The 24,386-nt window shown below is 42.0% G+C and overlaps 3 protein-coding genes across 4 annotated transcripts; 2 read left to right on the forward strand and 1 right to left on the reverse strand.

Annotated features, from left to right (window-relative positions):
* Window positions 1–72: 72 nt before the first annotated feature.
* On the forward strand, window positions 73–5,130 carry LOC311249559 (uncharacterized protein). Its single transcript, XM_084340674.1, has 3 exons — window positions 73–3,569; window positions 3,657–3,786; window positions 4,340–5,130. Exons 1-3 carry the CDS (start codon window positions 3,438–3,440, stop codon window positions 4,429–4,431), a joined length of 354 nt encoding a protein of 117 aa, XP_084196800.1. The 5' UTR covers window positions 73–3,437; the 3' UTR covers window positions 4,432–5,130.
* Window positions 4,940–22,405, reverse strand: ipo4 (importin 4). 2 transcript variants are annotated; one of them, XM_084340667.1, is made up of 30 exons: window positions 22,299–22,405; window positions 17,439–17,525; window positions 17,211–17,290; window positions 17,049–17,090; window positions 16,771–16,900; window positions 16,211–16,390; window positions 16,056–16,121; window positions 15,833–15,934; window positions 15,615–15,698; window positions 14,932–15,087; window positions 14,763–14,816; window positions 14,477–14,586; window positions 13,665–13,773; window positions 13,231–13,360; window positions 12,820–12,933; window positions 12,342–12,455; window positions 12,054–12,177; window positions 11,726–11,837; window positions 11,499–11,632; window positions 11,313–11,390; window positions 11,029–11,086; window positions 9,178–9,283; window positions 8,732–8,925; window positions 8,588–8,638; window positions 8,221–8,346; window positions 7,259–7,485; window positions 7,035–7,167; window positions 6,834–6,938; window positions 5,722–5,791; window positions 4,940–5,487 (listed from the first exon to the last, which is right to left on the reverse strand). In XM_084340667.1, exons 1-30 carry the CDS (start codon window positions 22,368–22,370, stop codon window positions 5,357–5,359), a joined length of 3,279 nt encoding a protein of 1,092 aa, XP_084196793.1. In that variant the 5' UTR covers window positions 22,371–22,405; the 3' UTR covers window positions 4,940–5,356. The 2 variants fall into 2 exon arrangements, with proteins under 2 accessions (XP_084196793.1, XP_084196794.1); XM_084340668.1 differs by lacking the exon at window positions 22,299–22,405 and adding an exon at window positions 17,890–18,259.
* Window positions 21,542–24,293, forward strand: nanog (nanog homeobox). Its single transcript, XM_084340673.1, has 4 exons — window positions 21,542–22,219; window positions 22,675–23,057; window positions 23,137–23,280; window positions 23,570–24,293. Exons 1-4 carry the CDS (start codon window positions 21,820–21,822, stop codon window positions 23,927–23,929), a joined length of 1,287 nt encoding a protein of 428 aa, XP_084196799.1. The 5' UTR covers window positions 21,542–21,819; the 3' UTR covers window positions 23,930–24,293.
* The last annotated feature ends 93 nt before the right edge of the window (window positions 24,294–24,386 follow it).

Below are 24,386 nucleotides of genomic sequence, written 5' to 3' on the forward strand. Positions count from 1 at the left end.
TGTTGTCAGAGTATCCCTTCAAACCCTAAACATATTGAGGCCTGATGAACTTTGTATGTCTGTAGGTATTTTTGAGTATACTACTCAGGTTCATGTTTTTTGTATAGCATAGTATTTTCTAATATTAACTTTAAGAATCGCTGAAAACACAATTTAACACTAGTTTAGCCCTTACCTGACACTGAACACAGTTAGAAACGTGAGCATGTGTTTGTTTTTTTTATACCATTATCGATCCTTTGAGATATATCCCAGAATAATCACACAAACATGAGGCTCCTTATTGTGGTATAGAAAACATCACAAAAAAAAGACCCCAACAATCCCAACAGTTTATTTCAAGTACTTTGATTTGAGCTTGTGGTGCAGAAAAAGGTAGAGAAATCACTGAAATCTGACTTGAAAGCACATCAGCGCCTCCCTCCCTCCAACAGCCACATATTGTGCCTCGCTGGCAGAAAACTCCTCTCTGACCTCATGCCTCAATAACTCCACACAATAAAGTGTTTGCTCATTAAATACACTGGGAACTGCGACTGTGTGTGTGTGTGCGCATAAGAATTAGACCATACCCATATGGCACCTCGTTGTGACTGAGAGGCCTGGGCTGAGGTCAGTGCTGCAGTCACAGAACAGAAATCTTACTTCACATCTTCATAGTAGAATGGTAATTTTGTTGATACGACTTGTGATTCAGGCTGCGCTGCTGTGCCAGGAAACGTCCTTTCCATTGCCACATAATATTTTGATACAAACGGCATCTAAAACTGGTTGACTACCTTATTCTGTTGCGTTCTCCTGCTATTACCTCCTTCACACAGACCCTCACAGTTTAGGGCTAAATGCCTTGCTCGAAAGCAGCTTGATGGTCAGTCATCTCTGGCACAAACAGAGGTCACAGTGGGCAGCTCCCCCTACGACTGCTGCATCACTGGCACTGCAGGACAAAATGTAAGTGTGACTTCACTGTGTTTACAGACACACTGCTGCGAAGGCAGGGTCACAGACTGATTAGTGAGAACAAATAATCTACTTGTGTTGTTGGCATTTTAACGCGATTCCTTTGAAAAAGCAGCCAGCAACATACAGTTTAGTAATTAAACCTATACATTAACAGATTTTTTGGAGAAACAAGCTGTGACAACAACACTGATGTATTATCACCTTATCAATATATATGGTGAGCACTTGCTTATTTACACATCCAGCAGACATGAAGTGCTTTAACATTCCAGCTTCAATTCAAGTCTTTGTCTGGGTTTCTGGTGTAACTCTCTGTCCCTTAACCTGCTTAGTGCCCAACTATACATACATACATACAAGTGGCCATGTGATCTACTGTTAATACAAAAAAAGTATTCTAGCGTGTTTAATGAGCAGAAAGTCCAACACCTGCTACCATAATCTGCTGATTACATGATCAACCTCCCTTTGGCTCTATACATTCCCAGTCCTTTACATCATCTGTATCCCTCCACAGTGCTGACGTAAGGCTGCTATCTGTATGAGAGGATTCGTTGTGGCTGCCCCATGGAATGTGTCATGCTGAGTCCAGAGTGCTGGTTTAGTCGGGAAAAGATCCCTGCTGCTGTACAGGACAACACGCACATGGGTCTGCACGTGTCCCATGTTTGTGTCCTCTTGTAAGATGGAGCAAGAACACATTTTTCAAAAGGCGAATATGTGACACTGCGCTGTGAACGGCCCATACATCAACCTGCTGCTCACCTAAACTGTCAGCGAAATGAGAGAGGCCACAAAAGGGAGACAAATGATAGGTGGAGGGGTGGATCATCTCATTAGACACAATCATAAATCTGCTGTCTGCATGGTACCTGTACTGACACCATGTTATGTCATGTAAACAGAATGCATTTATACTTTAAGTATTAGTTATACGTCATAAAGCAATTGGATTTCCAATGATTTATTCACAGATGAAAGTACTGAAATGTTGTAGGTAAGCAGAGGTACTCTGCAGAATGGCACGTGTCAGAATAATGTTTATTATATTATCAGATTGTAATTTCTGATGCATTCATGTGTTCATCACTTTAATGTAGTTATCTGTTGTAGCTTGTGAATTTCCCCTCTGGGTTCAATAAAGTTTTCTCTTAATCCATTATATTACATCACAATGTATATCTTCTTCTCCTGTATTATTATAGATATATGTTAGAATTCTTCTTTAAAAACCTTTGTTACACATTTTTGTTGAGTTCTGTAACATTACTCACATGATCCCAAATGTTTCCAACAATGTTTGAATCCTAAGAACTCCACAATTGTACTCAAGGTAACGGTCCGTTTCCCCCTTTTCTCTGTGTAACGTTATACATTAATGAAGTTAAGTACCTTTCCCCTCCAGCTCCAGTCGGCAGTCAACATTACTGTACATTAACACCCGACAATGGAGATCACCTCCGAGGATTGCTGCTGCAGTCAGGTTGATAGATGGGGATGAAGAAGAATCAACTTTTTAATCCCAAAAATGTAAAAGTAATCTCTGAGCTCTCCTCCCGTCGGTATCCAGCTCTGGATCCGAGCAGAATCAGATACAACTCCAGCTGTTTATTCCTCCAGTATGTCTGGCTCTGCACCCGACTCTCCTCCAAAAGCATCAACTGTGCGTTTAAACTTCATCTGCAAAGTAACTTAAGTTATCAAACAAAATACCGTACAGTACAGTTACTTTCCACCACTGCTTTAGGCCACATACTTCCTCCATTAACTGTCAAAACATCCTCAACCCTTCACTCTGACTTCACCCAGGCCCGGTCAGACTGTTAACACACGGACAGCTCGAAGTACGAACACCACCATCCGTCCATCACTGCCCTGACAGTCTAATAAACCTAACATCTGAGCGACACATAACACACATTCACACCAGCTGCTTATATGAGCCAGGAGGGCAGAGCATAAGTCTGCAGCATTAGACACACTCACACTTTCCAGGGGCCTTTATCAGAGGAGGCAGAGCTCTGAATCATCAGCCCTGAGAGGACAGCGGGGCAGCCAGCATCTGCAACAACACCGGCTGAAGACAAAAGGTGCAGATACCGAGCATCAGTCACAGAGATAAAAGCTACGGCAAGGGCGAGGGATACATCTCATCCTTTTTTGAGATACTGATCAAAAGCCAAGCTGGCGGCAGACGAGACACAAAGCAGGGTGGAGGAGGGGGATGTGGAGCAGGCTGACGAAGGGCCAGACTGCCCAGCAGGCAGGGACTCCCCCGGGCCGCTTGGCAAGACAGTGCGTGTTGAGCTGGAGTGGGAGATCCCCATGTCGGTGACGCTGCCCGTCGTGGTGCAGCCCGACCCGGCGCACCAACCCTTTCCCTTCCTGGACACGACACTAGCCGACCTGGGCATCCAAGAGTGAGTCTGCTCTCAGTGTGAGGGGTCTTTAAAACAGCAATCTGATGCAGATTGATGAACAAGTTTGTGTGTTTGTGTGTGTGCAGGTCAGAGGTGAAGGAGAGGGTGGTGTGGGTAGACACCAAGAAGACGCAGGTTAAGAACAAAGCAGGGAAGCTGAAGGAGAAAGAGATCACTATCCTAGAGGTATGAAGGAAGACATCTTTTAGATCCATTTTGAGCTTCCACATGGAAGAGGCCGGTAAAGAAGTAAAATCTTGTTTCCTCTTGTAGGTGAGAGTGAAAGCCCAGAAGCCTGGTGACAAACAGCTCCAGGAGGTCCTGTACAGCACCGAGGCCCACACCGACCGCTCCTTCTGCCGCACAGGGATGGATATCCTGCCCTGGAAACAAACATCTACAGGTCTGGAAATGCTGCAATTTTGCACCTGTTAGTTCAGATTTGTTGATTATCTGTGCAGCTGTGAGCTCATAGTTCACACCATGATGGAAGATTTATTTCTGTATGAGCGCAATCAGCCCTGCCTCAGTCTGCGGCGACCTCTCACATAACGGCTGAACTGTCAGACTGATGTAGATCACAGCTGTGTGCCAGAGCCTAGGGCAGTCCAATGAGATCATCGGTGTCCAGATAAAACCTTTGACCTCACACCATCAGGCACTTGTGAAAATCTGTTTGACTTGTCCCACTCACAACCAATTATTTGTTTTCTTTACAAGTGATAGAATGAGGGGCTTCAAGTTGTTGTGTGACTAAAGCTGATGTTAAAAACAGAAAAAGGGACACTAATAATAATAATCATAGACCTGACTTGATCCTTTCAGTTGTGTTGTATGTACAGCTTCATAGGGCTGTTTCCATAGCTGCTACAAGGGTGTGGTATTTGTCCCTCTCATCATTAGCACATACAGATACATCTATATGATTTAAAATAAAAAACCTTTTTCTGTGCCAGGGGAGAACGGACTGGCGCCGGTTCAGATGACCATGGCGTTGGAAAACCAGCAGCCTGAAGTTAGCGAGGCCCAGGAACAACGGGAGATCTGAGGACAGTCACCATCACGGGTCCACCGCAAAGCACAGTTTTGAACTCCATTTTGAATTCAGGATGCAAGTTCGCCTTTATTTAGAGGATTCAAAGTAATCACTTTCTCTTTCTACAGTGAGGCGAGGTTGAATGGCTTGAAATTAACAGCATGGCGAAACTTGATATTCGTAGCGTTTGTAAAAAATCTCTTGCACTTGTCAAATAGTTGGTTTTTTTAACAGACTGAACAGAAACAGCACCGATAGAGACGGGCTGGTTCAAGCTGAGCTGCAGTAAGCACTAACACAGTGTACAGAGGATAAACTAATTGCTGTTGCTTTTCTTTAAGTATGGAACAACTGAGTGTGGCCTATAATTAGCTCAGTATTGTGTCACTGGGGAATTCACACAACAAACAGCCCATTAGGGACACCCCTCTGCATGCAGCAGATACATCTCAGAGTAAGGCAACACTAGCGGAGAACGCACAGGGATGAAAACATTACAGTACACTGCCTTACACCGGGAGATGGGAATGAAAAATTAAATTTATCAGGAGATCAAATTCATTGCTTCACACTCAGATAGCCAGAAGTCTTCAAACAGTGGCAAAACAGGACAGTTGCAATTAATAGAAGCACTTCACAGGAATGACAGGCAAACGAAAAACAAAGGTAACAACACAGGATGGTAAACCTGAACTCTTAAAATAATAAAAATTCAACATAGCATGCATATAGGCAAATAAATTAAAAGTTAATAACTGCTGAATGTGACAATGACTACAGTATATTAGAACAGGTTGAAGTGCTGAATTTAGATCAGTTTGGGGAATCGTCTTAAATAACTGTCCAGTTTTCCACCCACAGTATCAAAATGTATTGTTTTGGGCTGGCTTTCACACAAGAGTGGAAGGGTGTGTGTGTGTGTGTGTGTGTGCGTGTGCTACGAGGCAGAGATGGCCGCGCTGAGTTTGGCCTGCTGCTCTCCAGGAAGTGATGTCATAGCTGCTTGGAAGTCTGCGGAGTGGTGCTGGGCAAACTGTTTGATTAGCATGGCAGAAGTGGTCTTGGTCTCTGTATAGGGAAGACAAAAGAAGAGTTGACGGATGACACTGAAGATAGATGAGCAACAGAAGAGCAATGTGCAGGGACTGACTGAGGAGGCTGAATGAGGGGAAACATTCAAAGTTTTTCTTTTTTCAATAAAAACAGATAGCTTAAAACTAATGTGTTTCTGAGTATTCAGTTGAGTTAACAGAAAGCACACAGGCCACTGAAAATGAGACCTGTTACCAAACAAATCTTCACCTTCATCAACGTCTTTGTTGCCAAGGACATGACTGGAAGCAGCGACAATGGGCTTCATTAGCTTCACAACCTGAAAGGGAGGAAAAAGATTTTAAAAACCATGGTAACAACACTCAATATTAGCCTGTTTGAGAAACAAAATTGCAAGGATTGCAATGGAAGCATGTGATGTTTGTTAAAAATGCTTGTTCTGAATCAAATGTTTAGCTTCGTGCATACAGTTTAAATCTATAGGTCTTGTGTAATTGCTGAAGTTTGTCTAAATTCTTCGGGATTGCATGACCTACAGAGTGAGAATTTGCTGTATGCATGTATAATGTGTTGTAGTAATACTGTATAAAGCATGGCAACATGGAATAAAATAAATGACTGAAAGATTGGCCTGACAGCGGTCCATCTGTACAGAGCACACTGTATGTCGGGATCATTCTAAACATTTGAACAGCTGCTCCAACATCAGTAATGTAGAATTATCCTTCACCTTCTGCTTCTGTTTGTGTTTGTAGAAAAACATTTCAGTGTCATCAGATGTCTGCTCTTTCAGGCATGAGAACATATAAAGAGGAGTTGTAAACACGTTACATAATGTCACCATGAGTTTGCCTGAATATATGGGTTTTCTATCACAATTAAATAAAATTGCAAGGACAGTTTTCTACAGTGGCATTTTAGGAAAGACCATTGTAGGACAGAAAAAAAAACGTAAATTTAACACTTAAATTTCAGAGAATTTTTGAGGTTTTTTTCCACACAAATGTATAATATTTTATTAAAATCTGAGAGAGTAGTTTAGATTTTTCCTCATTAATGTGAGGTTTTTTTGTGAATTTACCACTTCGGCGTCAGAGAATATCCAGTGTTTTCCCTCATAGATTTACTACTTAAATCCCAGAAATTCTGAGTTTCTCTCTAAATATTACCCTCCTTGGCTTTGTGATTATTATTTTATTCTAAACCTAAGACATGTCAAAGTTTTCTCGAAAGCAGGAAAGGGTCACATATGAACAAACTGAAGTTTTTGAAATTAGTACTGCTCATGTTACTGTCTTGGATCCCAATGGAGACTTCTCCACAGATTATAATACCAGATGTAAGATATGTCTGTACTGTACCAGAGCAGGACTGTTAGTGTAGAGCATAGCCATGCAGCTGAACACTGTCTTGTTCTCCTCCATGTCCTCTTTGAGGGGAAGACGATCAACCAGAGCAGGCAAAACCTGTGAAAGAGGACACAGTGTGATCTGACTGAACCACCTAAACAACTAAATGTGTAGTCCGCAGTAAGAATCATTTGTAGTGAGCTGTAAATATACCTGCTCCAGAGGGACAGCTTCAACATTGCTCAAGATCATCCTGCAGAGGGCAGCACACAGGTTGTCAATCACCCTGAGGTCTGACTCTTTGGTCAGCAGGTTGGAAAACACAGACAGCATCATGGGATAGTCTCTGGAACACACTTCATTAAGGAACAGCTCTATGTTTATGGTTGAAATCACACACCCACGCTCTCAGAAACGCACACAAGTAAGAAGGATACGTCACAACGATGGGTCCAGCTGCCTGGGCCAGACATCCCAGTCCGAACACGCTGTTGTTGCGAACCTCTGCGTCACTGTCCTTCGTTCCAGCTACCAGCACGGGAAGCAAGCGATTGGACAGGCGGCCTGCCAAGCCCTGCCCGCCGGACACAGTCCCAAGGGCCTGCAGGATTTCTCCAATGGTTCCCACAGAGAAGGAGCGGTCTGCCACTGTGCACGACGATTTCTTTTGAGAGACAGAGAAAATGATTTAGTGTGATACTGACACTAAGGCATTACTTTGTGGCAGCACACCTGACTACATAAGGGTGTCTACAGATATCAGACACATTTAATGCTTTTTATATTTTATATTGCCAGCAGATAAGCACAAGTATAAAGTAAAAAGACTGTATTACGTGGTAGGTTTGAAGATTTGTAATATCAGAAATGTGAACTTTAATGCAGAAGAGCTTGACTCATTTTGACAAAAAGAAATAAAAAGATGGATAAATTAAATGAGATAACATGTTTGTGGCAATTAAACAAATTCACATTTAAGGACTAATACTTATCAAATTGAATTAAATACATTTGAAGACTTTTCAAGGACCTGCAGACGTTTATTAATACTTGTTGTAGGTTTGTACCATTATGACTTGAGATCCTACCCCAGTTCTACAATAATGACTCCAGAAAAGTGTCTCCTTGCTGTAGTTGAGGATTCAGTCGATAAGAAGGAGCTTGTTTTATAGCAAAAAAGACCTTCATGGCACTGAATTTAAGCTATCAACCAAACTTTAAGTCAGAGTTTGGTCTCAGAAAATGACCCTGTAGTTGCAAAGAGTTGCTGCACTTTTTAAGAAATGAACAGCTACAGTTTAAGAAGGTACTGTATCACTAAGAGACAGAACTGGGAAAATGTGTTTGAATTAACAGACTTCTGTTAAGCTCCTGTGCTGTTCAGTAGGTCCAGACTCACAGCTTTGCTCATGATAAGAGGCAGCAGGTCATTGAGGAAAGGGGCGAACTGGTCTGCAGGCACAGAAGAGGCCAGCAGGGGAATTCCCTCCCCGGCAAACTCCAGGAGCATTGCATCATACTCCGCCTGAACCAGAAAACACATCAACAGGAGGCACATTGAGCAAACTAACAGTGATGTGGACACAAACGTTTGGAAATAATTAATAAAAAAGCCATTTCTTATCAAAATCTAGAGGGATTGAACCAGCCACATGGTTTATCCACATTAACACCAACTGCTCTGATGTGGTAACACTCAAGTATTGATCACCGGTATATGTGTAGATGGATTTTAAAAAGGTTGTGACAGTGAAAGGACCACTAACCTGTTGTTCTTCATCATCAGCTTCATCAACACCACCGCCCTGACAAGCAGCCTGAACAGAGAGAAAAGAAAGAATGATGATGGTTGAGGGTTACTAGGATAACATCAGTGATCTCAGCTTATAAAGCCATTTCCCTCCCCTCACCTTTTTCTTGAGCACATCACGGATGACATAGCTGATCTCCTTGAGCCGTGAAGGGCTCTTGAAAACCTCTTCCTTGCAGGACTTGATGACACTGTTCATGGTTTCCAGGACGGCCATCACAACCTGCCGCTCCTGCTCTGTTCGCACCGTTTCCAAAAAGCAGGGAATGACCACATCCAGCAACTTCAGCAGGGCTAGGGGAGGCGATAAAGTTCAAATTCAGTAAAGGCAAGTGCAGTGATGTCTGTTTGACAGTCTTAAAACAACTAGCTGGCCTCAACATTACAGTTTAAAATGGTATATAATCTTACAGTACATATCTGCTGAGACATCACTTTCCCCCCTTTGATGTTGTTCATTAATAATCCCCACTGCAGCAGAGAGCAGCACTGCCCATTTCTTTATTTCCTTCAATAGTGTAGAGTTCCAGAGAAGAAAGGCTTTACCCTGGTGGTTGGACTCGGTGGGATTCTCCATCCATACTTTATGCTGACCTCGACAAAACTGGCCCATGGCTCCGAAAGCTGCCCTGCGGACGTCCTCATGGGGAAACTAAGGAGGGAAGGAAGTGAGGGAGATCCCCACACACACACACATAAGGTGATAGATTAACGGGGGTCATGAATAGAGAGACAAAGCCCCTAATATTCAGAAGTGTAAAGAAAAGATACAAATTCCAGGTTTGTACAGGATTGTAGCCTGATTTCCAGTTGCCAACAGATTTGGAGATTGTGGACAGAGGCCCCAGATCAGAGGCAAATTGGCGCTTGCTCGCTCCCGTGGGCAACGATTGCTATGTGTGAGCTGTTCAAAGACACAATTCGAGAACTCACTGATGCCTCACAGACATCTGCTGGATATATAACAGGCTGACATCTGGCTGTGTCGAGGAGTCATGCAATGAGCTAAGACCTAGATGTTCCTCCCTGAACACAGTCTCATCATGCATTCACTTGAACAGTGCGTGCACAATAATACGGATTCTACTAGAATACATCGTTATAACAAAGGCTTTTCTGTTTTTTTAACCTTGCCTTCCTTTCTGAACCACAATACAAGCAGGAAACTCATTTTAATCTCATCATTTATTTATCTCCAATTCTTGCACCCTTATTCCTTTATTCTTCTTTTTTCGCTGCAAACCAGGGCACAAAAATCTTGGACCACTTGTGTGGAGACCAGACAGTCTTGTTGAGGACTCCTCTTGGTCAACTATCTTGAAATGTGTGATCCCCTGTCGCTAATCTGTCTGGTAGTGAGCGAACCACAACAACTTCAAAATAACTGATTACTGGACAGAAAAGTGTGTAGTGTCAATACTGCAGCGACATAGTCATTTTACTGACGATAATTTACCAGATGGAATCTTTGTGTTATAGTACCAATAGTCATCCCAACAATATTGTCGCAATATCAATAAAAAGGTATTATGTCATAAAAGACTTTGATATTTGAATTTCTCACTCCCTCATTTATAAAGTGCTTTTGAGGAGATTTCAAAATATCTAGATTTACCATGTTTTATAGCCCAAAAAATATTCCAGTGCTATGTTAAGGCTGTATCACCCAGCCCGAACAGGAGTATTCATCTAACGAGCATGTCTTTTGACATGGGATACCACGCAAGCACAAGAAGAGAAAGACCTCAGTCAACTCCTCAGTGAGTTTTAAACCCAGGACCATTTGGTTGTGAGCCGAAAATGCTGACCAAAGGACCGGCTTGCCGCGACCACGTCACAAAACAAACAAGTAAGCTTCACTAAGTTAACTTAACAATACAATTTGTTTTATAATAGCTAGTTTCTAACAATTCCGAAGATAGACTGAGAAAAGAAAAATTGGTCCTGACAAAAGCTGTATTAACATGACGTATAAATGAAAAATTATTATCACTCAGTCAAAGAACACTGTCCCTATGCTACTGCCATATGAACATTTCTTGTTGTGGGTGGGTTTTTCTATTGTTTATTAGCCACAATTTCCACAGGGTCATTAACCTTTGATGTTGATGTTAAAAAAACAAATCTTATCACTAATGGTATGGCCAAATCATGAAAAATGGAATTAGCCAACTAATTTTAAGTAACTCTCCTGGATACCTTTAAAAGCTTACTTTATATAACAACATAAGTCATGTTGAGTTCAAGACTGGCATCATAGATCTAAATACAGACATTTCCATTTACAAACACACATAAAACCACTGAGACACAATTTATGCACAAATACAGACCACAGGGTGCCCTTCACAGTACATTAGACAGAGGACAGCCGAGCAGCCAGCCGGAGTGACTTACATCTCTCATCTCGTAAACCTGCTGGAAGCTCGACTCCAGGAAGGGCTGGAAGGCAACGCTGTCCGGGGGAAACACAGAAGTTGAAACAAGAAAGAAATGCCTGACAGGAAGTTAGAGTAACAGATATCTAACAAAACTTAGACTGAAAATAAATATTAAACATGACTACATACAAACTTGAGTTTGGGAGATAACTGCACACAGATTACTATCATAACTGTGGGTTTGGTAATATTACAACATATAAGAACTGTCATGTAAATAATTCAATAAATATCTGTTACCCGGTGCTGAAGGCAATCTCTCCCAGTGCATCACAGGCATCTTCCTTCTCATCGATGTAGGCGTTTTCTACACTGAACCTGAGAGATGAGTAGACATGATCTTACATGGAGTGACAGCAGTCTTTTACTCAATATGGTTAGTAAATATACATGCGTGTTTGCATGTACATGTGTGTGACCCCCTACCCTGCAACATCATGTATATCCGTCTCAGTATCATCTTCTAGAAAATCATCAACATCTTTTTCTCCCTCGTTGTTGTCATCATCATCATCGTCTTCATCCAGAAGGACAAAGGTCTTGTCCTCCTCGAGGTGTGCCTGAAGAGAGGAAGGTGAGAAGTGAAATGCTGTTCTGTTATTTATGTTATGAATAGCCTGTAGGTTTCACAGTGTTGTCTGTGTGATTTATACCGTAATGCCTTCATTGGACTTGAGGGCGAGGAGCATGACTGTTGTGATGGCAGTGAGGTGAGGTGTCAGGCAGTCAGGGCTCACTGTGGATACAGCAGAGTATAGACTGTACCTGATGGGGGGAAGGGCAGAGAGAGGTGAAGCAAAGGTTACAGAAAACAAAGGATTTATACTATTATACAGTATACTATTATTTATTTTATTTTCAAATAATAGAAATGATGTGTACTCATGTATTTTTTATTTTACAGTCAATGCTTTCAACTAACAGATGTTGTGTGTGTGGACTGGTTAACTGAGTGGAGAAAAAAAAAAAACATTCACATACGTGCAGCGTCTCAAGTCAGGGTCATCAATGGTGTCAGTGAGGTTGAGGCCCAGTTGAACACACTCTGCAGCAAGAGGGCTGAAGACATCTTTGCCGATGGTACGGGCCAGCACAGAGAGAGTATCTGACAGCAACAGCAAAAGATGATCAACTTCGTTTATTCATACTTTTGAATTTCTTCCCAAGTGAGATGCAATTTTTGCTACCAGGGATAAGTAGTAAAAAATGTGTTTTCTCCTGAATGTACCTACATCACAACTTCTTCCTTTTTGGAGGGGGTTTACTTACCCAAGGACTGTGTTTGCAGAGACCTCATTTCCTCTGTGGTGGTCGTCAGGAAGCCCTTCAGGCTTTCAATAACTGGAGGGAAGTAGGGCACCAGCAGCTCCTTGGCAGCATTGGCTGATAAGACATTGATTCACAATAAGTGCTTAAGTCACTTAGTTTTGATCCAAGCAGTATTCCAACAGTTGATATTGCACTAACAACAAACATTTGACCAACAATCATTCAGCCAGAAATGAGCTGACGTCTTGTTTGGCTAAAATGTATAACTGTTCTCTATCAGTCCTCCACATCAGAAATACACTTCATAAGCTAAATAATCGGATAGACTTTTAGTGTTTGAATTTGGAAGACAATCGAACACTGCCAAAGTGAGATATATGGTGGTATGCTTAACCTTTAGCTGACATAGTCACCCAGAAAAAAATGCTCGATAATTTTCTAGTGCAGGTCCTTGGAGGAATCTTCAGCAGCTTCTTACCTATGGCACCGATGGCTGACACAGCAAGCTCTTTTATCTTGAGGTTTTCAGTGTTGTTAAGGGCAGACAACATAGTCTCCATCAAGGTGGGCAAGTAGGGCTCAATATCTGCTCCTGTTTAGAGATATGGAAAGAGGAGCTAAAGTAAACAAAGTGAAGATAAAGTAGATCCTGTTTCAAATAACTGTGGATGACAAAACAAATCATGGATAATAATAAATTATATATAATGATTTTTTTTTAAACCAAATCAGCTCAATTAGCTTACTGTTTATTTTTTTTACTGATTTGTTGGAAAGTGTGGCTTCAGGAAAGTTAATGAATGCATGAATGAATGAATTTCGTCTTGCAGTTGACAAAGCATGCAGGTTCTATGGTGTGAGTGATCGCATGAACCCTATTTCAGCTTACCTAGGTTCTCCATGAAATTCTCCAGGGCATAAAATGCCTTCGTAACATGGCCAACCTTGGCTTGGTTACAGGAAGAAAGGTAGCCCAACAGCAAAGGCATCAGGTCCGAACAGTACTTGCTCACTTCAGGCTGGGAAGAAAAGTTGCAAAACAAAGTGAACAACAGAAGAATTACACATTATTATTTCTTAACCATACTAATGAGTAAGCAGTACCCTGTATAAGGTGAGTTGATGCCACGAGATGCTGTATTGTAATGTAATTTGTATCCACTGCTACATATACAGTCTCAAGTCTGAATTGTCAAAGCATTCAATGGTTTTAAAGCACACAAATATTTGCAGATCACAACATCGATTTGTAAACACTAATTAAAAATATAATTTTTGAAAAATCCAAGTAATTAAGTGTAAGTGATGCGAGTGTTGACTCACCTGTAAGTGTTCAGAGAACTGTCCCAGGGCAAAAAGGCCGGCACTGCGCACAACCTGATTAGAGTCGGAAAGACTCTGGCAGACTGTCTGCAGCATAGATGACAGCATCCTAACACACATCGAGACAAAAGGTGAATATTTTCAAATCCTGATGACTATTATTAGTCAGCCAACAGACCATCCATGTCAAAGAATATACATCGATCAGCCACAACATTAAAACCACTGACAGGTGACGTGAATAACATTGATCATCTCATCACAATGCGATGTTCTGCTGGGAAACCTTGGGTGCTGGCATTCATGTGAATGCCACTTGACATGCACCACCGATCCAAACACTGTTGCTGACCAAGTACACCCCCCCATCACAACAACACTACCCGATGGCAGTGGCCCCCAAGCAGGACAATGTGCCTGACACACCACAAACACTGCTCAGGAACAGCTCGAGGAACACAATAAAGGGCCCAAGGTGTGACCGGGCCTCCAAATTCCCCACATCCCAATCTGATCGAGCATCTGTAAGACGTGCTGGAGCAGGTCTGATCCATGGATCCAGGACCCACCCCCCAACATACAGGACCCAGAGGATCCACTATAAAACGCCCTGGTGCCAGACACCACAGGACACCCTCAGAGGTCTTAAGTCCATGTCTTGACAGGTCAGAGCTGTTTTGGCTGCACAAGGGGAACCTTCACAATATTAGGGAGGTGGTCATAATTTTATGCCTGATCGGTGTATGTTCTACAAGAAATAAATTAATTTTTAAAAAGATATGGAGACGTATTTATTGGTCAACTGGACGTACTTGGTGCGTATGTGGTCAGCACATCCTTCAGCCAGCACAGCAAGACACATGAGACCTCCCTTCCTCTGATAGGGGTTTTCACTGGCAAGGCAGGCTTGAGCCAGGGGCATCTAAAACACAAGACACAATGCAATACTTTGTTAAGAGGCAGGTACCTGAGTCAGGGTTATTGAAATACTCAATGCATTTTAAAGATTCATCAAGACCCTTAAAAAAAACTGAAAAGGAAAGGTCACTGGAACATAACACATCTTTTACTGTTCACATCGACATCTGGTTGACTTACCAACTGTTGAAACAGTTTCTCTGGGGGCATATGAAGAGCCATGGTGTCAATAATCTGAAAATACAACAAAAAGGATACATCAAGTTTAATCCTCAATGAATAAAGCTTTTGCAAGAGATATTTTGTTACACAACGAAAGATTACAATGAATATCAACACAAATAACCACCTGAGCAGCACAGTGTTTGGGATTGTCATTGTCTGTGCCATCTCCGCTGTCATCCTCCTCATCCTCTGGGTCATGCTCACCAGGTGGTGGAGCTGCAACTAGCACAGGGAAAATAGCCTGCAGGATGGGGTTCAGCAGCTTCTGCTTCAGCACAGTCTGCAACGTATAGAAAAAGATTTAGATTTGTTTATTATTTAGTCGGAATGATGTTACAAAGCCAAGCACAAGCTAGCTGACTCTGAATGTAATTTGCCAGAAGAGCACATCTTTTATTAAAAAGAGGACTTTTTATATTAGATTTAGGTTAAGAAGGTGTGCCGTTTATGTCTTCGTTCCATCTGTACCTCTGAAAGCTATTATATGCACTACCAATGACATAATGAACTCATTTGTATTCAGTGTAAAAACGTACAACAGTAAAAGTAATAACTTTACCAAGGTTTGCTACAACTATCAATGCATAAAACTTTACTTTTGCTACATGTCTGTGAAAATCAAGACAAAACTGAGGGACAGCTGCCTGCCCACCCACCATCTTCCCTGAGGAATAAAACATCCAGAAGGGTTAAGGTGACCACATGTACTGCAGACACTTGTTGTCATATTCTTAATCCTTATTACTCATCACAAACCAGAGGACAGATAGAGGTCATCTATTTACAGCAGCTGATGTGTTACTTTACCTTGCTCTTCAGCTTGATGAGGAAGGCAATACAAGAGAGTGCTTTCACCCGCAGAGAGTCACTCAGCGTGGTGTCACTTCCCACCTGACACAAACAAACATATGTTGTTAGATATTCTCAAGTGAACTCAGCCGTTATTGTTCAGTTCAGAAGTGAAAATAAAATTAAGGAACACAAAGTTGGGAAGTGAAGACAGAGTTCAGACATTCAGCTCCCACCTCCAGGCAGAAGTGGACCATCTCGGTAACATGGGGGACGATGATGGACACCTCGCTCTCCATGAGCTCATTAAACACCTCCATAGCCTCGCTGGCTTGGTCCTGCGTGGACAAAGGGAATACCAATCATTTAACAGACTTAGTTTCCTAACATACACTTCACTGACAATACACACAGCAATTCTTTAATATGTAAAATATCTTTCAACATATTACAATGTACCTGATCTGCCTTGATGAGGTGTTTCAGAGCGACAATCAGGCTTGGGATGATAGAACGCATCAGGTTCTGTAGGGAAGCAAAATGAAACTCAAAATGAAAGTCATGTCTCTCTGTTCCTACCATATATCAAAACCAAAGCAGTAACACTGCCTCACCATTTCTTCTGTGCCAGTATATGCAGTGATGGCTGTGAGGGTGAGGATGCAGTAGTACAGGGCTGTTGGGTTGTTGTGGTCCTGCAGCACAGTACTGAACAGCTGTAGCAGCTGGCAGTAGTGAGGCTTGAAAGGCTCTGGGTTGGAATCCATCACCTTATTGAGCAGCAGGAGGCCAACCTGTCAGGAAAGAAGCGTGTTGATATTCAAAGGCTGTTATTGAGCATGTTATACAATAAAGCAGAAGATGGAATTCTCTATAAAACTCTGAACAAACTGTAACTCCTCACCCATAAAATAAAATCAACTGCGCCAAAATATAGGCAGTGTTTTGTTTTCACTTGATCATTAAGTTTCAAATCTGGCAACTTTGAAACAGCTATCTTGTATCCTGTCTTTAGAGAAATTAATTATGGTATTCATGCGAGCTTGAATATCAACACCAATCTGTAGTCACACCTTATAAATAGATGTTCAGCCATAAACAAAAACAGCTTAATGGTAGAGTAGTAGATAAATGAACCATATCTAACTTTGTAGTTGTTCAGTGAGTCCTGTACCTGTCTGTCATGAGGGTTGCTGCTCTTGGTGGACTGGTTGAGGAGCTGCAGCAGGGCAGGCCAGCGGTCTGGTGTTTCATGTTTAACCATCACTGCGCACAGTTGGGAGAGCGAGTGCTGCACTGTGTGCCTGCATACACAGACAAGAGTAAAGGCTCAGTCATACATGACATTACACAAGTGTTTAAAGTCATGTGTGGCAAGACATATTTGAGGTTACATTTCATTTGTGTCATAAGAAATCTGGGTAATTTTGGATGAGTTGACTGAAAACTTACTCTGCTTCCTGCATGAAGGCCTGCAGCACCACTGCCTTGAGGCTGCATGAATGAAGGCAAACATCACAATTAAAACTTATTTTCAACTGAATTTCAACTTTAACAACTGGGTGTAGTTTTAAAATAAAGTACAATTATTCACTGGAAAAAGTAATGACCAACCTCTCTCTGTCATTGGGGCTAATCTTCTTCCAGTGTTTCTTCACTCTCAACCTCAGCATCACAGCAGCTGACTGACGAATCTAAGAGGTAAAGTCAGGAAAAGATTTTAGGAGAGCTGACTCTCTCTCTCTCTCACACACACTCACTCACTCACTCACTCACACACACATACACACACGGATACCATAGGATTAATCTATTCTCTCACTGCTCACACACACACAATACCTGAGGGTTTTGGGAGCCACTCATGACAGCACACAGGGCTGGTATAATGGCTGGGTCTTTGAACGCCTGTTTCAGCTGGGCTGTGGCCTGAAAGGAGACAAAAGAGACCTCACTAAGTTGGCTGGCTGCCACAAATAACTATACATTCATGGAGAAATCACATGGCATCAAGACACATCAAAAACGTGCAGCCAAATGGCTCAAGTCTCCCTTTTTTCTGTTTTAAAGTAAAGTTTAAGTCACCTATTGTAACAGCTAATGAGGTTAGAACACAATGGTGCTAAACAGCCATGACCACTTGTTTGACAGTTAGCCAGCCGTTCGTTAGCAGACGTTAACTTAGCGTTAGCTGCTTTAGCTAGCGTAATTCGATAACCGTTAGTTAGTTTTCTAACTTGTCGTCAGTCAAACAAACTAATGCTAACTTAAACAAAGTCATTTGTGGCGTTACCTGCTGAATAACTGCATTGTCAGGCTGTGTCAGCTGCGAAAGAATTTGCTCCAGTTCCTCTGTCATCTTGACAGCTCGGTGCTCTTCGGTTAACTAGTCTGCTGTCTGTTAATATTGCTGATAAATCTGGCTCGATCTGATCAAGATGTCTTGTCGCGGTGTGGTTCCCAACGTCGTCCCAAGTATGCTACACCTGTCAAATATGTAAACAACGCCTCTATGCTCGCTCGCAACCGAGTTTGTCCTGAAACTCTTTTAAAAAGTCGGGTGTGTCTGAAGTTATGAAGCCGAAAGAGAGAGTGTGACAGATTCGAGCCTCTTGCTCGGTCTGGTCCGTTAGTGCTCCAGCACGCGGGGCAGAACCGGTGCCAGGAGCTCCATGTGAGTCAAGTTAAAGGGCCCTGCAGCTCTCAGTGTTTTCAGTGTGATAGAAACAAACAGCGCCCCCAGCGGAGAGGAGGGCGCGGTGCGACAGTTTAATATCAGTGGAAAGTAATCAAGTATATTCAGTGATCCTGTGTAACTTTGAGGTACTTGTGCACTACTTTGGTTTTTACAGTTTAATGCTACTTAATACTTTACTCCACTACATGTTAGAGGGAAATGTTGGGGGAAATATTGGACCAATATTGTACTTTTTACTCCATCACATTTATCTTTACATACAAAACATACACTCAGTTGACAGTTATTTAGGCACACCTGGCTTCAATAATGCTGTTTTGCAATAAATCCTCCCTTTACCAAGGTTATAATGTTCATATTTTTATTAACAGATTTGTGTTTTTTATTTATCCTAGCCACGATATATGATATATGAGTTTATATGATCCTAAGAGCTAGACCAATAAAATTGCCAGATCAATATATCGACTGGCAAGGCTGATACATTGCAGTACAGAAAATGGCTGCAATGTGTTGATTTTTGATGTAAATATAATTTACAACACTGAAAAGGACCATTCTATATAATGAGTACTTTTACTTTTGATACTTAAGTACATTCAGCAGATTATACTTTCAATCTACAACTTTTACTTGTAATCAAGTATTTATCTGTTACTACTTTTACTAAAATAAAGGACCTGAGCAGTACTTCTTCCACCACTCATGGAAAAAAAAAGTGACTCTGCAAAGTGTGCACTGGAGAAGATATGTGCATTAGTGTCTGTTTGCTAACTTCAGTTCAGACAACAAAAGAGAAACTGATGGCCCTAAAAGTCACGCCCAAAACACTCATCACTGGAAAACAACCATACAGACTAATCTGCATTTGCGTCAGAAGAGAACACAGAAGAAGTCATCATGTAACTTATAACAAGGCAACTATTTCAATACTAGTTTTTTAGATAGTAATGCCTCACTATTTACTCTTTATTATAGGAAGCTAAGGAAGAAATTATCCCAATGTTGAAGTAGCATAGTACTTGAGCTAGTATGCCATTTTTTTCACAGTACCTTCCAAATACACTTTCAAAATACAGTAATGAATGCCTAGTCTTCTGTATTCCTCTTAGCACATACCAATGCTAATGCACGGCACACCTGTTGACCCACCCCCTACACAATAAACCCCATCCTGTATGTCTTGGCTCATACAAGATCAGACAAACACACCCTGTCCAGGCAGAGATCAGTAGAAATGCTAATGCACCATTAGGCTCACTGTTCTCAATCATTGCATCGCTAACTGATTCATTACCACGTCAATACAGCCAAAGAGGGGGAACACAAACAATCAGATGGTAACGATCAGGCTAATCTGATTCATCTTTGTGAAAAGGTTTGCAAATGGAGGTAAAGTTTGCGTCAACATGTCTCAGCCCACTGTGCAGAGAGATGTTGAGATTTGAAGCTGTATTCTCTGTCTTTGAACACTGTGTAGAAATCAAATGTTTTACATCATGTGTGACATAAAAAAACTCCTCACAGACTTTCCAACAAAATGTTCTGCAGAATTCTTCTTAGTAAGTGACTGCACTGCCTTGGATTTATATGTGGACCTCTCAATCATCAACAATAACGCTGACTAAGAAGTAGTGATTCATAAACTATTCATGCTTGAGACCCAGATACTATATTTAGTCTATTGATCTGGGACTGGAGCTCATGAAAACATAATTAAGCATGCCAATGGGGGACTCAACTGACTCATCCCCAAAAGCACTGGAGCTTATGTGCTGACAAGGCAACATGTATCGGTTGTTTACAACTTTACATAACATCTGTATTTGGATAATCCCCTTTTTGCGAGTACATTATGTTCAATGTGCAGATGGTGATTTTATTGAGGAGATGTGGGGGCGGATGTAAAACTGTACACAAAAGCCCTTCTCATAAAATTATAATGTTTGCCTGAACTGTATTATATCTGAGTCACTGCCCCTTCCTTATTGAAGGTATTAAAGATGGTTCTGATAGTTGAAGGTGTCCTCCTTCAACAAACACAACCAGAAAACACCACCGCTAGTAACTATCTAAGCCTGAAAAGCCCCGTTAGGAGACAAATGTCTTCTTTGCAAATACATGATTTGGGCAACCCATTCGAGAGCAATTGGGTTGGAAGGTACCTTGACATACAGAGTAAACACTCAAAACAGGCTTGTCATGAGGTTCGAATTCATCTTATGATTTAAAGATGGTTTATGGATTTTGCATACTTGTAATTCCTTTGTACATATAGTATATGTCAACTTGGAGTACCTCCTTAACCCACTGACATTTCAGATACACTGGATTCAGTTCTAAACTATAACTTTATTAGAAAGTGTGCTTCACTTAACCTCTGTCCATCCTGCTGGCATTATGTACCATACTTCTTTGCTGGAATATAACATAGGTCAAAGTAAACTAAGTGATAATTTAAATGAACGGAAAATAATTTAAGGAATATACATAATGTAAGCACAGCAATGTGGGACTGGGGTCTATTTTGTTAATCCAGCTTTGACTAATCTCCAGTCTAGTAAAACTCATTAGTAACTCTGTATGAAGCTACACTTTGTCTGATCAGTGGCATTGTGACATCATTTACTAAAAGAAATGACAGGTATTCAATGTATTCAGTCATACTTGGGTAAAAGTAAATATATTGCATATAAATATAACTTTGGTGAACATGAAAGTCATCCACATAAATAGTACTTAAGTAAAAGTCTTAAATTATTTGATATGTAATGTACTTAATATCAAAAGTACTAAATAAAAGTATATTGTACATATATTTACATGTATGTGTATACTATAGGTCATGTGATAATCAGCATGGATGATGATGTGATCCAATATTCATTCATTTTTTCTTAACTACTAACTTAAGTTATTGAATGAATGTAGTGGAGTGAAAAGTAGAATATTTGCCTGTGGAAGTATAAAGTAACAGAAAACAGAAATACTCAAGTAAAGTACAAGGACCTTAAAATTTAACTGAAGCACAGTAGTTGAGAATGTTTGTACTTATAATTTGACATCTTATAAAGGCTGAGCTTGATGATAAAGAAGTATACTAACTCTTCTTTCTTTTTTGGCTCCAAACCTGAACATTGATTTTTAAAACCAAAGCATCAACCAAGTTTGGCCAATGAAGAGGCCCTGCTGCCTCGCAGACTCCCACCTCCGGCCCTGCCCACGTCTTTATAAACCGCCTGTGAGAAGCAGTGCGCGAGTTTTGAACGTTAATTGGCTCCGCTCGTTGTACCTGGGCAGGTTAGACACTGCTTTTATTTAGTCTTCCTGATATGTTGTGCACATTAGCACACGACTTATAATCCGTCCTAGTTTTTAAAATAAACTGCCTCTTCGGGTCTGCGGAGTCGTGCTGCTGGATTTTAAGCAGTTACACCACCAATACTTTTCTTGTTGTAATTTTAAAAAACATTTATTTTTTTTATTTTTTTTTAGCGTTTTTAAACTTTTAAACCTGCCAGAGAAATGGCGGACTGGAAGTCTCAAATAAGCTACAACTACAACCCCTCTTACCATGCCTACGCTTACGGCCTCATGTACCCACCCGCGCCCGAGCAGAATCACGGCAGCTGGGGCGAGGCCGGGGTCACGGATCTGAGCAACAACAACGCCGGTGTGACGCAGGCCTACTACACCGCCGCCACCGCCAGGACGCGGGAAGAGTCCCCGCCCGGCAGTCCGGAGCAGCACGCTGTGAACGGCCATTGTCACTACCAGGGCTCAGGGTTGGTTTACCTCGGTGACACCCAGGCAGGCCGACTGCTCATGGCCGGGCCACACCGGGCTGCCTACGACGCGAGAGCACACGAGGCCAGGCGGGCCGGGAGCGACTCAACCAGCGACTCGGAGGCCCACATCTCACCAGGTACGTAGTCCTGACCTAGCTAGCTGTCCAGTCCACTCCGCATGTGTAACATTGAATGATAACTTGTGTAAATGCTTACATCTCCCAGTTGGTTGCTCAAAGCGGTGATTTGTTCCTCCAGAGTTGGTGGTGAAGTCCAACTCGGTTCCATCTTTGTTTTAAAAGGTTTTTAAAATATCCCGCCACTGAAATTTCTGAACGCTCCTGGGAAAGAAGCGAAATGGCGACATCTCGCGACAGAATATGAGAATCTCGGAGAAAATAACATGCATGCATGCACACACACACCTACATGCTATTTAGAGATGTTTTGTTGGAGTTTTGTCACATTGAAAATTCAGATGTACTTTAAAGATCCTAGTCTAGTGCTAACTAAAATGACAAACTCACATTCTTTGACAAGTTATTTTGTCTCTGGTCAAGATTTGCCCTCAACTATTTGCTCCTCCTCATAGATTCATGGAGTTCTGGCAGCAGCAGAGAAGGAAGTCTCCCCCAGGCAGACCCGACTACATGGGTGAAGAAAGAGCTTGACGACGAGGTCAGCAGCAGGAGCCCCGACACCATGGAGGAGATTTCCAGCTCACTCATGGAGGAGCCGAGGACCTTTGCGATCACGGGGGACCAAAACACCAACCACACTGCCTCTCTACATGTACCCTTAACTCCCCCAAAGAAGCCAAGCACTACCACTGTAAATAACCCTAAAGCAAAGGTCCGGGCAGCCTTCTCAGAGGGCCAGATGAATGTTCTCGTCCAGCGCTTCAGTGTGCAGAGGTACCTCCCTCCAGCAGAAATGAAGAACCTGGCAGAAATGACAGGGCTGACCTACAAACAGGTGAGGGGTTTATTCTGCTGTGTACAGCAAATTAATTCTAGGACACTCTCTGATCAGTTGTGTATCTCTCCCTGTGAAGGTTAAGACCTGGTTTCAGAACCGCAGGATGAAGCTAAGGAGGCACCAGAAGGACACCAGCTGGGTGTCTGAGCGCTACACCACCAACAAAAGCAGCCCAGTTCGTGGAACCATCTTCACCAATATTCCCCAACATATCCCACCTGTAAGTAGCACCCACATAACACAATTTATTCTTTAGGGTTGTATACATGTGCAAATGTATATGAATACTGATCAGGCCACTGTCCTGCCCAAGTTTCCTGGTAAGTGATGCCAGAGAAACGGAGGCTTGGACAAAGATCAAAACGTCCATTCTGGAGGCCTTACCATAGTCTGGTTACGGCCTTAAAGGCGAGACGAAACACACACAAAAAAAAAAATACTGTGAGGAGAGTACATAAATGTTTTCAAAGTTGGATACTAATTTGAACAACCGTTTGTCTGACTTTCAGTATGAGGGAGAATCGCAGCTCAAGGAGCATTACAACCAGCACATGATGGAGGCAGCCTTCAAGAAGACGGCTCCACAGAACCTGGCCTTCTATCTTGCAGCTATGGGCTCTACTGCTGGATCTGCTGGCTACTCCTCCTGGTCCTCAGGCCCTCCACAGACTGCAGTGCCCACCAGGCCCCAGGCGGCTGGCTGGTCCATGCCCCCCGGCGTCAGCCATTATGAATACAACCCCAGTGCTTTCACCTCAGCCAGTGTTGCCTCTGCAAACAACACCGGGCAAGACACGAGCTTTGAAGGCAAAGACGGAGAGCCTGTCAGCAGCCGCAGCTCTGCCATAGTACATAATGTCAGCCAGTAGTTGATGATTGAGCTTTTCTGTAAATGTTTCCCCACAGCCATGTTAATATTCTTCTCTTTGAGTTTCCTGACTGTGGCTTTGTAATTAACTGGGGTGCTTTTTGTCAGGTCGGGTGTACATATGCCTTGTTCATACTTCTGTTCAAAAGCAGTTTACCTTTTTTATCACGAAGTTCTATTTTTATATGCAACTATTTAATGTATGTTGGTGTGTTCTTGCGCTTGATGATACTAGATGTGTCCAAGTTGGATGCATTCTTGCATAGTTTTTTGGAAACAGTTTTACGACAAAGTGCTGATACATATCATGTGCACACTTCAATGGATTTTTTTCTATAAATACAGGTTCACTTGACAACTTGAAATATTGTCTTTGTTTCACTTTGTGTTCTACTGTGAGCATATTGTAACATCTTGACAACCTACACATACGTACATATTGCTTTTCTCCCAAAGTT

The sequence above is a fragment of the Pagrus pagrus genome (assembly GCF_965226575.1).
Source record: "Pagrus pagrus genome assembly, chromosome: 20".
Taxonomy (NCBI): domain Eukaryota; kingdom Metazoa; phylum Chordata; class Actinopteri; order Spariformes; family Sparidae; genus Pagrus; species Pagrus pagrus.